The 18,374-nt window shown below is 42.9% G+C and overlaps 1 protein-coding gene across 1 annotated transcript in view; it reads right to left on the bottom strand.

The window, feature by feature from the left end:
- Positions 1-18,374, bottom strand: part of LOC124551212 — a 70,318-nt gene that overhangs the window by 20,678 nt on the left and 31,266 nt on the right. The window contains exons 3-5 of the mRNA XM_047126202.1: positions 17,038-17,165; positions 10,869-11,044; positions 2,258-2,508 (exon numbers count right to left, since the gene is read on the bottom strand). Coding sequence (XP_046982158.1) covers positions 2,258-2,508; positions 10,869-11,044; positions 17,038-17,165 — 555 coding nt within the window. The remainder of the gene's footprint in view (positions 1-2,257; positions 2,509-10,868; positions 11,045-17,037; positions 17,166-18,374) is intronic.

The following is an 18,374-nucleotide window of genomic DNA, read 5'->3' as shown; positions in this document are numbered from 1 at the left end:
TCATCTGCAAACAATCTAAGACGGCTACTCAGATTGTCTCCTATGTCGTCAATAGAGATCAGGAACAATAGAGGGCCTGTAACACTTCCTTGGGGAACGCCGGATATTACTTCTGTTTTACTCCATGACTTTCCGTCCATTACTACGAACTGTGACCTTTCTGACAGGAAATCACGAATCCAGTCGCACAACTGGGGTGATACTCCATAGGCACGCAGTTTGATTAGAAGACGCTTGTGAGAAACGGTGTCGAAAGCCTTCTGGAAATCTAAAAATATGGAATCAATTTGACATCCCCTGTCGATAGCACTTATTACTTCATGAGTACAAAGAGCTAGTTGTGTTTCACAAGAACGATATTTTCTGAATCCGTGTTGACTATATGTCAATAAATCGTTTTCTTCGAGGTACTTCATAATGTTCGTATACAGTATATGTTCCAAAACCCTGCTGAAAATCGACGTTAGTGATATAGGCCTGTAATTGAGCGGATTACTCCTACTTCCCTTTTTGGGTATCGGTGTGACTTGAGCAATTTTCCCGTCTTTAGGTACGGATCTCTCTGTGAGCGAGTGGTTGGACATAATTGTTAAATATGGAGCTATTTTATCAGCATACTCTGAGAAGAACCTGACTGGTATACAATCTGGACCGGAGGCCTTGCCTTTATTGAGTGATTTAAGCTGCTTTGTTACACCGAGGATATCTACTTCTATGTTTCTCATCTTGGCAGTTGTTCTTGATTGGAATTCAGGAATATTTACTTCGCCTTCTTTGGTGATAGAGTTTCGGAAAACCGTGTTTAATAACTCTGCTTTGGTGGCACTGTCATCAATGACTTCACCGTTGTTATCGAGCAGTGAAGGTATTGATTGTGTCTTGCCACTGGTGTGCTTTACATATGACCAGAATCTCTTTGGGTTTTCTGCAAGATTTCGAGACGGAATTTCGTTGTGGAAATTATTAAAAGCATCTCGCATTGAAATACGCGATGTATTTCGAACTTCTGTAGAACTTGGCCAATCTTGGGGATTTTGCGTTCTTTTAAATTTGGCATGCTTTATTCGTTGCTACTGCAACAACGATCTGACCCGTTTTGTGTACCGTGAGGGGTCGGTACCATCACTTATCAATTTATGTGGTATATATCTCTCAAATGCTGTCGATACTATCTCTTTGAAAACATTCCACAACTTTTTTACACTTACATGATATTTTGCGAAAGAATAATGGATTTCTACTGCTAATGTTAAACCTCTGGTTTAGTCAGTTAATCCAGGACCCATCTCCTTAAATTCCCGCCTTTTTGCAGTTTCTTCAGTTTTAATCTACAGTTCATAACCAATAGATTGTGATCAAAGTCCACATCTGCCTCTGGAAATGTCTTACAGTTGAAAACCTGGTTCCTAAATCTCTGTCTTACCATTATATAATCTATCTGATACCTTATAGTATCTCCAGGATTGTTCCATGTATACAACCCTCTTTTATGATTCTTGAACCAAGTGTTAACTATGATTAAGTTATGCTCTGTGCAAAATTCTACCAGGCGGCTTCCTCTTTCATTTCTTACCCCCAATCCATATTCACCTACTATGTTTCCTTCTCTCCCTTTTCCTACTCTCGAATTACAGTCACCCATGACTATTAAATTTTCGTCTCCCTTCACTACCTGAATAATTTCTTTTATCTCATCATACATTTCATCAATTTCTTCATCATCTGCAGAGCTACTTGGCATATAAACTTGTACTACTGCAGTAGGCGTGAGCTTCGTGTCTATCTTGGCCACAATAATGCGTTCACTGTGCTGTTTGTAGTAGCTTACCCGCACTCCTATTTTTTTTAATTCATTATTAAACCTGCTCCTGCATTACCCCTATTTCATTCTGTATTTATAAACCTGTATTCACCTGACCAAAAGTCTTGTTCCTCCTGCCACCGAACTTCACTAATTCCCACTATATCCAACTTTAACCTATCCATTTCCCTTTTTAAATTTTCTAACCTATGTCACGTCGAAATGAAGTGTAAGCTAGAGACAAATAGAGATGGAGAGCTGCCAGTCAGTCGAAAGATCGAAGATGGAAAGTACACGAGCAACTATCGCAATTATCTTACGTGGTGTAGAAAATCACGGAAGATCTAAAAGTGAATATCTACAGGTGTTTTTTGTACCTGATTCCTCGAATGACAGTAGAGTCAACAGCCTTCGGTGCATAAACGTGAAGCGCGTGTATCCCAGAATCAAACTTACCTTTGATGTAGATAGGACGTTCGTCTGGTACTCCAGGCCTGGCGGTCGTACGGTAATGAACTTCGTAAAGCGGCAGGAAACTTCGAGCTTCGTTGAACCAGACGTGGTAGTAGAAGCCGTAGAGCACGTCGGCGAGAGCGAACATTGACGACGCCTCTGGCTGTTGCTTCTCACACTGCGCGCTGAAGTCGTCGCGAAAGGCGAGGTGCTGCCCGTGGTACGACAGCAGGCGATCATTCAACAGCGGCAGCCTGTTGACGCACGAGCGGCGAGGTTGAACGTTAAAAGCAAATAAAACAAACACGCCAAATCATGTACAGTGCAAGCAAGAACGTAAAAATGTGCATGATGGAATTTTCGCTCTGCAGCGGAATGTGTACGCTTATTTGAAACTCCCTGGCAGATTAAAACTGCTTACTGGACTGCGACTAGAACCGTCGTGTTTTTTTTTTTTTTTTTAAGTAAAGGTATTTCCTTGTGATGAGCTACAGTGATAAACATAGTGGTCCATTCATCGTGACCGGACCAAATATCTCACTAAATAAGCGTCAAACGAAAAAAACTACAAAGAACGAAATTTGTCTAGATTGAAGGGGGAAACTAGATGGCGCTATGGTTGGCCCGCTAGATCGCGCTGCCATAGGTCAAACGGGTATCAACTGCGTTTTTTAAAGTAGCAATCCCCACTTTTTATTACATATTCGTGTAGTATGTAAACAAATATGAATGTTTTAGTTGGACCACTTTTTCCGCTTTGTGATAGATGGCGCTGTAATACTCACAAACACGTGGCTCACAATTTTAGACGAACAGTTGGTAACAGGTAGGTTTCTTAAATTACAATACAGAACGTAGGTACGTTTGAACATTTTACTTCGGTTGTTCCAATGTGATACATGTACCTTTGTGAATTTATCATTTCTGAGAACGCATGCTGTTACAACGTGATTACCCGTAAATACCACATTAATGCAATCAATGCTCAAAATTATGTCCGTCAACCTCAATGCATTTGGCAATACGTGTAACGACATTCCTCTCAACAACGAGTAGTTCGCCTTCCGTAATGTTCGCACATGCATTGTCAATGCGCTGAGGCATGTTGTCAGGCGTTGTCGGTGGATCACGATAGCAAATATCCTTCAACTTATCCCACGGACAGAAATCCGGGAACGTCAGATCCGTTGAACGTGCAGGCCATGGTATGGTGCTTCGACGTCCAATCCACCGGTCATGAAATATGCTATTCAATACCGCTTCAACCGCACGCGAGCTATGTGCCGGACATCCATCGTGTTGGAAGTACATCGGGATTCTGTCATGAAGTGAAACATCCTGTAGCAACATCGGTAGAACATTACGTAGGAAATCAGCATACATTGCACCATTTAGATTGCCATCGATTAAATGGGGGCCAATTATCCTTGCTCTAATAATGCCGCACCATACATTAACCCACCAAGGTCCCTGATATTTCACTTGTCGGGGCCATCGTGGATTTTCCGGTTGCCCAATAGTGCATATTATGCATGTTTACGTTACCGCTGTTGGTGAATGATGCTTCGTCGCTAAATAGAACGCGTGCAAAAAATCTGTAATGGTCCCGTAATTTCTCTTGTTCCCAGTGGCAGAATTGTACACGACGTTCAAAGTCGTCGCCATGCAAATCCTGGTGCATAGAAATATGGTACGGGTGCAATCGATGTTGATGTTGCATACTCAACACCGACGTTTTGATTCCCGATTCGCGTGCAATTTGACTGCTACTGATGTGCGGATTAGCCGCGACTGCAGCTTTAACACCTACTTGGGCATCATCATTTGTTACAGGTCGTGGTTGACGTTTCACATGTGGCTGAACGCTTCCTGTTTCCTTAAATAACGTAACTATCCGGACACTTAGATGATGTCGTCCAGGGTACCGAGCAGTATACATAGCACACGCCCGTTGGGCATTTTGATTACAATAGCCATACATCAACACGGTATCGACCTTTTCCGCAGTTGGTAAACGGTCCATTTTAACACGGGTAATGTATCACGAAGCAAATGCCTTCCGCACTGGCGGAATGTTACGTGATACCACGTACTTATACGTTTGTGACTATTACAGCGCCATCTATCACGAAGCGAAAAAAGTGGTCCAACTAAAACATTCATATTTCTTTACATACTACACGAATATGTAATAATAAATGGGGGTTCCTGTTTTAAGAAATGCAGTTGATATCCGATGGACCTATGGCAGCGCCATCTAGCGGGCCAACCATAGCGCCATCTGGTTTCCCCCTTCAAAAAAATGGTTCAAATGGCTCTGAGCACTATGGGACTTAACTTCTCAGGTCATCAGTCCCCTAGAACTTAGAAATAGTTAAACCTAACTAACCTAAAGACATCACACACATCCACGCTCGAGGCAGGATTCGAACCTGCGACCGTAGAGGTCGCGCGGTTCCAGACTATAGCGCCTAGAACCGCTCAGCCACTCTGGCCGGCTTTCCCCCTTCAAGCGACGAGTTTCGTTCTTTGTAGTTTTTTGTTTGACGCTTATTTCGTGAGATATTTGGCCCAGTCATTATCAATGGAGCACCCTGTATAACGTTAAACAAATGTTGATGTAATTTTTTATCTTTGCCAACAGGTTCTGCTATTTATCTACATAAAGCACGGAACTTTAACGAACGCCAATAGCAGCATACATTTTTCATCCACAGAAGACGTACTTGAATGTCTATGTTCTGTGTTATTCCCCCCATCTCCAGACCATCCAAGCCAAGGCACGCTCCGTCTCCTCAAGCTCCTTTCCGGCAGTACGTGGGGTCTGGACCCCTCCACCATACTCCACGCCTATAAATCCCTCATCCGCCCTATCCTCTGTTACGCCCATCCGGCCTGGATCTCTGCCCCCCCTACCTTCAGATCTTTGAACGCCATGCCCTCTGCCTCGCCTATCGCATTCGTCTCCCCTCCACCACGCGGATCCTGTACGACCTAATTCCGTTCCCCCACCTCCTACTTTTCCTCGAACAGATACGGATCCTCTACACCTCCCGTAAACTCGATCCTCCTCACCCGCTTGTCTCACCTATTCTCTCCCACCCTTGTGCGCTGCCGCGCCTGTATTCCCACGTCCCACCTGCTCTCCATCTCTCCACCCTCCTTACCCTCTCCTAAGGTGGCTTCCGCCAGCTCCCCCTCCTACCAAATTTGATCCTCCCCCCTCTTCCTGTGTTTGTTCCTTTGGGCACCCTCCTTCCCTTCTCCTTCCCTCCCTCCTCCCTTTCTCCCCTCTCCTCCCCCAGGCTTCCCCTACCCCCATCCCTCTACTCCTCGCCCCATCTCCTCTGCCATTGGCATCCTGGCTCTCCCATCTCCCTCCCCCTCACCCTTCTCACCCTCTTGGCAGGTCCCTGGACTCGCACACGTTACGCGAACATTCGCGCGCCTGAGATCATCGCCATCCGTTTCTCGTGTGTGCCGTCGTGTTTTGTGTTTAGTGTTCACCGTAACACTCCATCGTTCACATGTGCCATCGACATCATCAGTGTTAGTGCGTCGTGACAACAGTTTGTAGTGTGGATTATCGTCGAGTGTGAATGGCTCCATGGTTTTGTATTTATGTGGCTACTGTTTTATTACCTGCCATTATGTAAATTACGTCTATTCCTTCTGTGATATTACACAGGGTGGTCAGAAATAGTCTGAAAAGTTTGTGATGGTGTTGCAAGGTATATTGTCGTGAGAAATAATTCTTAAAAAAAATTCGATACCTAGCGCTGTTTCCGAGATAATAGCACTGAATTTAAACAGTTAGTTACGTGATGAAATTTCAAGCTCGCCGCCAGATACAATTATCGTCAGTTGGTGTCAGCGTCGATGGTAGCACACGAAACTGCTCAACCTTTGAGTCGGTTCGATGCTTACCACCATCACATGTCCCATTTTTATATAATTTTTTTGGTTTTCGGGAAAGCAAACCAAGAACACGATCGCCAACCCCGTTTCTTGAAGCTGCACACTCAGTAACTTGACTGGATAACTTCAGTGTTAATTAACTCAGAAACAGCACAATGTGTCTTATTTTCTTTGTGACATTTATTTCTGAGTGTAACCTGCCCTGTAACACCCTTAGACGCTTTTCAGACTTTTCCTGACCACCCTGTGTACAGGGTGAGTCACTAAGTGCTGCCAGCTAGAATAAAACCGAATGTATGATAGTAGCTGAAAAGTTTGTGGGACATATGTTGCATGGGAAAACAGGGGTCACAATATGACGCTGGTTTTTTGTTGCTCGGTGGGGTCGCTTTAGAGATATGAAGCTCACCTTCGTTTTTTAAATGGGATGCTATATTTTGGCACTTGTTTCTGACGGCGGCTATCGAGACGAATCCAATAATGTGTAAACGTAAGGTCTTTGAAGGTCAAGGAAGATCAAAAATGTGGTTGTTGTTGTTGTGGTCTTCAGTCCTGAGACTGGATTGATGCAGCTCTCCATGCTACTCTATCCTGCGCAAGCTTCTTCATCTCCCAGTACCTACTGCAGCCTACATCCTTCTGAATCTGTTTAGTGTATTCATCTCTTGGTCTCCCTCTAAGATTTTTACCCTCCCCGCTGCCCTCCAGTACCAAATTGGTGATCCCTTGATGCCTCAGAACATGTCCTACCAACCGGTCCCTTCTTCTTGTCAAGTTGTGCCACAAACTCCTCTTCTCCCCAATTCTATTCAGTACCTCCTCATTAGTTATGTGATCTACCCATCTAATCTTCATCATTCTTCTGTAGCACCACGTTTCGAAAGCTTCTATTCTCTGCATGTCTAAACTATTTATCGTCCATGTTTCACCTCCATACATGGCAACACTCCAAACAAATACATTCAGAAACGACTTCCACACACTTAAATCTATACTCGATGTTAACAAATTTCTCTTCTTCAGAAACGCTTTCCTTGCCATTGCTATCTACGTTTTATATCCTCTCTACTTCGACCATCATCAGCTATTTTGCTCCCCAAATAGCAAAATTCCTTTAATACTTTAAGTGTCTCATTTCCTAATCTAATTCCCTTAGCATCACCCGATTTAATTCGACTACATTCCATGATCCTCGTTTTGCTTTTGTTGATGTTCATCTTATATCCTCCTTTCAAGACACTGTCCATTCCGTTCAACTGCTCTTCCAAGTCCTTTGCTGTCTCTGGCAGAATTACAATGTCATCGGCGAACCTCAAAGTTTTTATTTCTTCTCCATGGATTTTAATACCTACTCCGAACTTTTCTTTTGTTTCCTTTACTGCTTGCTCAGTATACAGATTGTATAACATCGGGGAGAGGCTACAACCCTGTCTTACTCCCTTCTCAACCACTGCTTCCCTTTCATGTCCCTCGACTCTTATAACTGCCTTCTGGTTTCTGTACAAATTGTAAATAGCCTTTCCCTCCCTGTATTTTAACCCTGCCACGTTCACAATTTGAAAGAGAGTATTCCAGTCAACATTGTCAAAAGCTTTCTCTATGTCTAAAAATGCTAGAAACGTAGGTTTGCCTTTCCTTAATCTTTCTTCTAAGATAAGTCGTAGGGTCAGTATTGCCTCACGTGTATGTGGTATGAGCGACCATTTACAGAAGATGTTCGAAGTGATGACCATTGGTAACTATGCAGTGCTGCAATCTTCTTATTATGTATTGAGCGATATTCCTTATCAGTTCGGCACTTATCGAAGCACATGCTCTGACAATTCTCTCTCCTATATCATGCAAATAGTAAATATTCGCCGAATACGGCCTATCCATCCAACGTGCCATCGATATGTAAACGCCATTCGACGGTTTCACAATACATCACTAATGGGAACGACATGACTAGTATCGTCGAATCAAACGAATGTGAAAGACGTATTCCTTCGAAGAATACGTCGATATGCTTCTCATTTACAGAGACTGCCAACTAAATTCAGTGAGATCTAGAGAGTTATTCACCGAAAGATATCCCCAACGTATTCACCCTACACGTGTGTATGATGAATTGAGAACAACTGGATCAAAAATGGATCTGAGCACTATGGGACTTAACATCTGAGGACGTCAGTCCCCTAGAACTTACAACTACTTAAACCTAACTAACCTAAGGACATCACACACATCCATGCCCGAGTTAGGATTCGAACCTGCGACCGTAGCTGTGGCGCGGTTCCAGACTGAAGCGCCTAGAACCGCTCGGCCACATGCAACTGGTTCTTCAACGCATCAGGAACATATCCGGCAAAGGGTAGTTACTAACGAGGGAACGGAAATTGGTACTCTTGCAACTGTGGTTTCGAGATCCTTGTGTTCGCGTCAAATCGCAAGGGAATCTGGCATGAGCCAGAGTAGTGTTGTTCATGTTCTGCATCGCCATAAATATCAACCTTCCCATATCAGTCTGCACCAAGAATTAACTGCTACAGATTGTATGCGTCACATTGAATTCTGCCGATGGACTCAACTTCAGATTCAGAGGGATGACACATTTATTAAACTGCTTTTATTTACTCGCGAGGCTACATTCACGAACCTTAGAAATGATAATTTGCATAACATGCCTTATTGGGAAACTGAAAATCCATGTTGGCTGCGACAAGCTGCACACCGAAAACCATGGTCGGTGAATGCATGGCGTGGGATTCTGGACGACAGACTTATTTCAACGAAGGTAATCTTAATGGTAGGAAGTACACCACATTCCTGCTAGTAGTGTTACGTCTTTTATTGGAAGAAATACCTTTAAGAACAGAAAGTTGTATCAAGGCGATGGGTGTCCGGCACATTTTCGCTAATGCCTAGAAATGATTTGCAGAGAGAATTCCGAAACTTTTGGATTGCACGCGGAGGAGATGTGTCGTGGCCAGCTCGTTCGCCATACATGACGCCTCTGTATTTTTTCTTCTGGCGAATCGTAAAACACATTGTTTATAAATACGTTCCAACTACAGATGAAGATGTGCGAGAGAGAATTGTCAGAGCATGTGCTTCGGTAAGTCCCGATGTGATAAGGAATACCACCCAATCCATGAAAAGAAGATTGCAGCACTGCACTGATACCGATGGTGATCACTTCGAACACCTTCTGCAAATGGAGGATCATGCCCCCTTTGTGACCTTCGTTGACTTTCAAGAACCTTACTGTTACACATCACTGGATTCGTCTCGATAGCCGCTGTCAGAAAATAAGTACCTGACTATGGCATCCCATTAAAAAAGAAAAAAAAAACACAGTGGATCTACATACCTCCATAGCAGCCGCACCTAGCAACGAAAAACTAATGTCATAGTATGGCCTCCGTTGTCCCATGCAACTTTTGTCCCACAAAGTTTCCAGTTCGTATCACACTTTCGGAGTTATTCTTGGTGGCAACAGTTAGTGACTCACTGTATAGTCTGAACTGATTTTAAATGTATACAGAGTGGTCCAGAAAAATGTAGACACTCGTCGATAGTCAGTATTAACAAAACAAAATGACATTCCGTTACAATTTTTGCACGAGTGGAGGGTTATTTTACGTGTTTAAAATGACCCCCATTAGCAGCCAAGCAACGTCGATTCCTCTCTACTGTTGACCTAACTACGACTGCCAGTGTAGCCAGAGGTTTGCCCAAGATATCATTGTTTAGATGAATTATAAAAACATAGGTAGTACACGAAAGCTACAGTACTCCCTCTAGTAAAAGTAGTAACACCGTTCGTTATAATAGTTTGCTCTGCTCCTCTGTTGCGTATCATGTGACCCATTTGAAGACAAAATACAATATCAAAAATTGAAGACCAAACGGAATCCCGTAATGACCAGTTGCTGTAACCATCTCCTTCAGTATCGTCCATTACTAACGTTTGTTTGCTCTATCCTAAATTAAATAATCTCAGCACTTTGTGTAACAGTTAAGCAAAAATTGATTCAGGAGTCATGAGTATGATAAAATAGTTTAGATAGTTTGACAAAATAGTTTAGATAAGTAGTTTAGACGTGAAGAGAATAGAAGCATTCGAAATATGGCGCTAAGGAAGAATGCTGAAGATCAGATGGGTAGATCACGTAATTAATGAGGAGGTACTGAATAGAATTGTGGCACAACTTGACTGGAAGGGGTCGGTTGGTAGGACACGTTCTGAGTCATCAAGGGATCTCCAATTCAGTACTGCAGGGAAGTGCGGAGGGTAAAATTCATAGAGGGAGACCAAGGGATGAATACACTAAGCAGATTCAAAGGGATATAGGTTGCATTAGTTATTCGGAGATGAAGATGCTTGCACAGGATTGAGTAGCTTGGAGAGGTGCATCAAACCAGTCTCTGGACTGTAGACGACACCACAAAAAAAAAAAAAAAAAAAAAAAAAAAGTGGCTCTCAGCACTATGAGACTTAACTTCCGAGGTAATAAGTCCCCTAGAACTTAGAACTACTTAAACCTAACTAACCTAAGGACAACACACACAACCATGCCCGAGGCAGGATTCGAACCTGCGACCGTAGCGGTCGCGCGGTTCCAGACTGTAGCACCTAGAACCTCTCGGCCACCCAGGCCGGCACAACACAACATTGAGTCTAACATAGGTTTCAATGTACACTGGTTTATACCTTATTATATACTTCCCAGGCGACTTCTTGTCTTCTTCCACCTTGTAATTCGCTGTCTGCTCGCTGACGTATTGCATATCCTGTATCCATCCCCTTAATTTCGTGTGTAGCATGTCCCTCATATGCTCCACGTGATTAATCCAGGTACTGAGTAGCTCATCATTCGGGTGAGTATCCTGAGAAACACAGAGAATAATTCAAATTACTGGCATAATATTCGCAACCAGCAGCCAGTCTTAACTTACACTTATAGGTAGCGCTATTACGTAACATTGAAATTGTGGCCGGCATATGGACTAACACTCAGTTTTCTACAGCCATTGCAACATGAATCCAAAATAAGTGTCTAGTGATGTCTTATTAAATACAGACAATTTTCAACCTATAACAACATATAAGAGAGTTCCAATTATTTCTAGGTAGCAACAGTATGAAGATAACACGATCTAGATTTTTTTTCCTTTTTGCTGTGCTTTCTTTTTCCTCGTTTTCCGCTTTACTTTCTTTATAAATCGAAAAAGTTATTTCAGGATGAGTACTGTAAATTTATTTTTTCCTACAGCTATGTTCCTGTTTGCCTCATGTCATCACCATCACAAATCGTTGTGCTGCTTGCTGAGCATCGTGACCCGACTACCCACACGTCTCCACCCTGGCCAGTAACCAGCTTCTCTCAGAACCTTCTGGGGAGGCAGACCAGAGATGTCCTTGATTTGATCTCTCCACCTGGTCGTTGCTCCCCCCTCCAGTCTTGTGCCCTAGACCTTTCATGATTATTTTCTCGAGACTTTCTCCATCTCTTCTCACAATGGCCATAGAACTAAAGAATTTTTTGGTTGACACGAGAAAAAGGCGCCTGGAGATACTGAGCTGGTCTATAATGTACTCATTTGTTCTTCTTTCGGTCTGTTTTATGTGCAGCATCATGCGCCAACACCAAAGCTCAAACGCTTCGATGCGCTATTAGTCTCTCGCTTTAAGAGTGCGTTTCTCGCAACTAGGAGTGTTGATATTTTCAAAAATATCGGAAAGCCGATATATTGATATTAAAAACATATCGTTACAGGCCACCGACTTATCGAAAAATGTGTCGATACATCGACGTAAAACGTAGATACGTAACAGCCTATAAATATATCGGGTGCATATGGTAAAAATACTGCCGGTTTTAGATCTCTATATTTAAGTATTGATTTATAATTTGATACTCTGTACATCAACAAGCTAGCTACCAGCTTATCACCCTTATAGCGAGAATTAAAAAGAAAACGCTGCACGTTCACGCTTGGTGATAACCACTTTGCTAACTGTATGTAAGAGGCACAATAAAAGGTGACCGATGGGTCCGTCGTTGGGTTTCGTCGCATATCGGATTTGCCCAGAACACTCCTTGTCGACTTCCCTGTTTTTTCCCATTTCTGCAAACGCCAGCGCCCTAGCAGCTGTAGTGTCAAATTTGCGTGATGAAGTTAAATGTTGCAGTTTCTGTTGGTAGCGCCGATTACCTCAGCATACCCCTCCCCCCCCCCCCCCCCCCCAACAACACACACACACACGTCTCCGCCCAATCGCGTCATTTACATTGTGGTCGTCTATTTCAAACTGTTTTTAATAATGCCAATGTGAAGAAATAGCACACAGCTGCTGTGCTATCTCTCAACATCGGAAATCTTGTTGTTTAATTGACCCAACCATCACCTAGTGTATTCGGACTTCCTCTTTGTGCCACCTATACTTCGGTGAAGGGAGTCAAAGAGAAATACTGCAGGTGATGGGAGCTCGAAAAGTAGTAAGACTCCTTCACACAGTGAAAGTAAAATTATGTTTTACTACAATTTGGAGACAACAGCTTCATACAGTACTGGCCATTAAAATTGCTACACCACGAAGATGACGTGCTACGCACGCGAAATTTAACCGACAGGAAGAAGATGCTGTGATATGCAAATTATTAGCTTTTCAGACCATTCGCACAAGGTTGGCAGCGGTGGCGACACCTACAACGTGCTGACATGAGGAAAGTTTCCAGCCGATTTCTCATACACAAACAGCAGATGACCGGCGTTGCCCGGTGAAATGTTGTTGTGATGTCTCGTGTAAGGAGGAGAAATGCGTACCATCACGCTTCCGACTGTGATAAAGGTCGGATTGTAGACTATCGCGATTGCGGTTTATCGTACCGCGACATTGCTGCTCGCGATGGTCGCGATCCAATATGGGATTGGTAGGTTCAGGAGGGTAATACGGAATGCCGTGCTGCATCCCAACGGCCTAGTATCACTAGCAGTCGAGATGACAGGCATCTTATCCGCATGGCGGTAACGGATCGTGCAGCCACGTCTCGACCCCTCAGTCAACATATGGGGACGTTTGCAAGACAACAACCATCTGCACGAACAGTTCGACGACGCTTTCAGCAGCATAGACTATCAGCTTGGAGACCATGGCTGCGATTACCCTTGACGCTGTATAACAGACAGGAGCGGCTGTGATGGTGTACTCAGCGACGAACCTGGGTGCACGAATGGTAAAACGTCATTTTTTCGGATGAATCCAGGTTCTTTTTACTGCATCACGATGGTCGGATCCGTGTTTGGCGACATTGCGGTGAACGTACATTGGAAGCGTGTATTCGTCATCGCCATACTGGCGTATCACCCGGCGTGATGGTATGGAGTTCCATTGGTTACACGTCTCGGTGACCTCTTGTTCGTATTGACGGCACTTTGAACAGTGGGCGTTACATTTCAGATAATGTTACGACCCGTGGCTCTACGCTTCATTCGATCCCAGCGAAACCCTACATTTCAGCAGGATAATGCACGACCGCAAGTTGCAGGTCCTGTACGAGTCTTTCTGGATACAGAAAATGTTCGACTGCTGCCCTGGCCAGCACATTCTCCTGATGTCTCACCAATTGAAAACGTCTGGTCAATGTTGGCCGAGCAACTGTGTCGTCATAATACGCCAGTCACTACTCTTGATGAACTGTGGTATCGTGTTGAAGCTGCATGGGCACCTGTATCTGTACACCCAATCCAAGCTCTGTTTGACTCAATGCCCAGGCGTATCAAGGCCGTTATTATGGCCGGAGGTGGTTGTTCTGGGTACTGATTTCTCAGGATCTATGCACCCAAACTGCGTGAAAATGTATCACATATTTGTCCAATGAATACCCGTTTATCATCTGCATTTCTTCTTGGTGTAGCCATTTTAATGGCCAGTAGTGTATAGAAGGCCAGTAGTGTATAGATATCACCACTCCATATTGTCATAGCGATATCGATACAGCTGGGACAGATATGTCACCGATATATATCGAAACATAATAGGAGGTATATCGATATTTGGGCTTATCAATATTCTGCCAACAACCCTACTCGCAACATAAAACTGAAGGGAAAACACGAGTCTTCCAACGTTATTAACACGTTATTTAAAAATTTTCCCTTGAACAGAATAATGTAAGGTTGCAATTTTGTGTTACAATATAAATCGATGTATTCGTAAAGTTTTGAAAGTGTAATTTTAAGCAAGATATGTTGAGCTGTAGAAACATACCGATAGATCGACAGAGAAAAAACATCAACAAAGAGTCTGGACTGAGAACGAGAGTGTGTTTGTCGTGCCACGGGAATGAGGGTGTACTGCGTACCGTGGTCGGTGTGAAACAATTGTTTCCCACAGTATTACGTGCACCGCGGAAGAGCAAGTAATTAGCATATGGTTCGCGTTGCTTCTTAAATGGGAAACTCCCCATCGCATCCCCCTCAGATTTAGTGGTAAGGGGGCCCAGTGTACAGACTGTAAAAAGCTGAACATAGATCAAGCACGAAAACAGAAAGAAGGTGTACTGAACTGTGAAATAAAAAGCAAAATAGAAACTGTGAACGGTCCATGCTCGAGAAGTAGTGAGGTAGCGGGCGAGTTGTGGCGCCCTCGAGTGCCAAAGATGGCGGACTTTGTGAAACCTTAATGGCAGACATTTCACAGTTCGTACAGAAATTAATAGTAGCCAGATGAACTATGATTTCTCAAAAAGAAACATGTAGATTACCATTATTTGCGCTAAGATTCTGAAGTTGTAATCAGTTTTTCAATATCTTTGTTAGTTTAAAGTTTAGTATCTGACGCTCAATTATACAAGTAACACCCAGCAACGAATTTCCAAAGTATAAAAGCTTCATCCGATTTTCTCGATCGCCATGTCTTTAGAAAGCTATTAGTGTAAACCTAAATTGGTACGAATTACAGGCATGTAACGTAAATAGTACATGAGTTATTGGAGTCAAAGTGACTGATTACTATCGATGGCGTCAGACCATAAGTACTCCACAGTTACACGAAAAAACGGTTGCAGCGCGCTTATAAGCATATTTATTCATCTATGTCTTTGTTAATATCCGACATATGCTATTCATAAAGAAACTGGTGAATTATTTACTGTGTTTTAGAAAGAACAGAGACATTAGACTTCGAGCCTACCTTTTGCTTCTTTTTTTTTTTTATATATGTGTGTGTGGTCTTCAGTCCAGAGCCTGGTTTGATGCAGCTCTCCATGCTACTCTATCCTGTCCAAGTTTCTTCATCTCCCAGTTCCTACTGCAGCCTACATCCTTCTGAATCTGTTTAGTGTATTCATCTCTTGGTCTCCCTCTACGATTTTTACCTTCCCCACACTGCCCTCCAATACTAAATTGGTGATCCCTTGATGCCTCAGAATATGCCCTACCAACCGATCCCTTCTTCTAGTCAAGTTGTGCCACAAATTTCTCTCCAATTCTATTCAATACCTCGTCGTCAGTTATGGGATCTACCCATCTAATCTTCAGCATTCTTCTGTAGCACCACATTTCGAAAGCTTCTCTTCTCTTCTTGTCCGAACTATTTATCGTCCACGTTTCACTTCCATGCAAGGCTACACTCCATACAAATACTTTCAGAAATGACTTCCTGACACTTAAATCTATACTCGATGTTAACAAATTTCTCTTCTTCAGTAACGCTTTCCTTGCCATTGCCAGTCTACATTTTATATCCTCTCTACTTCGACCATCATCAGTTATTTTACTCCCTAAATAGCGAAACTCCTTTACTACTTTAAGTGTCTCATTTCCTAATCTAATTCCCTCAGGATCACCCGATTTAATTTGACTACATTCCATTATCCTCGTTTTGCTTTTGTTGATGTTCATCTCATATCCTCCTTTCAAGACACAGTCCATTCCGTTCAGCTGCTCCTCCGAGTCCTTTGCTGTGTCTGACAGAATTACAATGTCATCGGCCAACCTCAATGTTTTTATTTCTTTTCCATGGATTTTAATTCCTACTCTGAATTTTTCTTTTGTTTCCTTTTCTGCTTGCTCAATAAACAGATTGAATAACATCGGGGATAGGCTACAGCCCTGTTTCACTCCCTTCCCAACCCCTGCTTCCCTTTAATGCCCCTCGACTCTTATAACTGTCATCTGCCTTCTGTACAAATTGTAAATAGCCTTTCGCTCCCTGTATTTTACCCCTGCCACGTTCACAATTTGAAAGAGAGTATTCCAGTCAACATTGTCAAAAGCCTTCTCTAAGTCTACAAATGCTAGAAACGTAGGTTTGCCTTTGCTTAATCTATTTTCTAAGATAAGTCGTAGGGTCAGTATAGCCTCACGTGTTCCAACATTTCTATGGAATCCAAACTGATCTTCCCCGAGGTCGGCTTCTACCAGTTTTTCCGTTCGCCTGTAATAAATTCGTGTTATGATTTTGCAGCCGTGGCTTATTAAACTGATAGTTCGGTAATTTTCACATCTATCAACACCTGCTTTCTTTGGGATTGGAATTATTATATTCTTCGTGAAGTCTGCACTAGTAATTCAATTTCTGACTCAGCAGACTGCTAACACATTACGATGAAGACGAAAGGGTCGAATTTTTTCACCGTCCTTATCCGTTTTCAGCTGGCATTCTCTCTCTCTAACAACGCTACAAGTATCGTAGACGTACGGGAGAGTCAGAACTCTTACAGATGATTAACGTCACAATCGGACACGCAAAGATAACGACAGTGTGAATCAGACATAGGAAGCAGACTCTCAGAACTGACCACTTACGCGGCTGTGTGTGTCATTTTCTCACCCATCTTACGTGTAACAAACTGAGTTATGGAAATGTCACTTACCATGATGTCGAATGCGAACGGAACCAAAGCTGCTGATATATGCCTCACACCATGTGAGAGCAACTGGGCAACATTCCGTGAGTAGCTGGAGACGTGTTCCAGGTAGACGGGCACCTCGGCCTCCAGTTCTGGACAAGACAGACGACATTCTAATGAACTACACAACTGACCAGATTTCTGTCAGAAACACAGCTTTCACTTCCTGGCTTCATCTGTTAATATGCTACATGTAGGCAAAACTGAAGTGGTACTTGTCAGCAAAGCAAAATCCCGGAAATATACACCAAATTTATTAAAAAAAACTTAGAATACAATAGCTCCATATTTAGCAATTATATACAACCACTCGCTCACAGAAAGATCCGTACCTAAAGACTGAAAAATTTCTCAAGTCACACCAATACCCAAAAAGGGATTTAGGAGTAATCGGCTGAATTACAGGCCCATATCACTAATGTCGATTTGCAGTATGGTTTTGGAACGTACACTGTATTCGAACATTATGAAGTACCTCGAAGAAAACGATTTATTGACACATAGAACGGATTCAGAAAATATCGTTCTTGTGAAACACAACTAGCTCTTTATACCCATGAAGTAATGAGTGCTATCGACAGGGGATGTCAGACTGATTCCATATTTTTAGATTTCCAGAAGGCTTTCGATACCGATCCTCACAAGCGTCTTCTAACCAAACTGCGTGCCGACGGAGTATCGCCTCAGTTGTGCGACTGGACTCGTGATTTCCTGTCAGAAAGGTCACAGTTCGTAGTTCTAGATGGAAAGTCATCGAGAAAAACAGAAGTAATATCCAGCGTTCCACAAGGAAGTGTTATAGGCCCTCTATTGTCCGTGATCTAGATCAACGATATAGGAGACAATCTGAGTAGCCGTCTTACACTGTTTGCAGGGGATGCTGTCATTTAGCGTCTTGTAAAGTCATCAGAACACCAAAACAAATTGTAAAATTATTTAGATAAGATGGCTACATGGTGCGAAAAGTGGCAATTGAACCTGAAGTTATTCACATGAGTACTAAAAGAAATCAGCTAAATTTCGATTACGCGTTGTCACACAAATCTGAGGGCTGTAAATTTGACTAAATACTTAGGGGTTACAATTAATAATAAAATTACAAGAGAAATCAGGGCTCGCACAGAAAAACTGAAGTGCTCGTTTTTCCCGCGCGCCGTTGGAGAGTGGAACGGTAGAGAGACAGTTTGAAGGTGGTTCACTCAACCCTCTTCCAGGCACTTTATTGTGAGTAGCAGAGTAATCACGCAGGTGTAGATGTAGATGTCCACATTGTAACGTTCCTTAAAAAGTGGTATAATAGA

Source organism: Schistocerca americana, chromosome 9 (genome assembly GCF_021461395.2).
Source record: "Schistocerca americana isolate TAMUIC-IGC-003095 chromosome 9, iqSchAmer2.1, whole genome shotgun sequence".
Taxonomy (NCBI): domain Eukaryota; kingdom Metazoa; phylum Arthropoda; class Insecta; order Orthoptera; family Acrididae; genus Schistocerca; species Schistocerca americana.
This window is presented reverse-complemented; position numbering and strand designations above follow the sequence as displayed.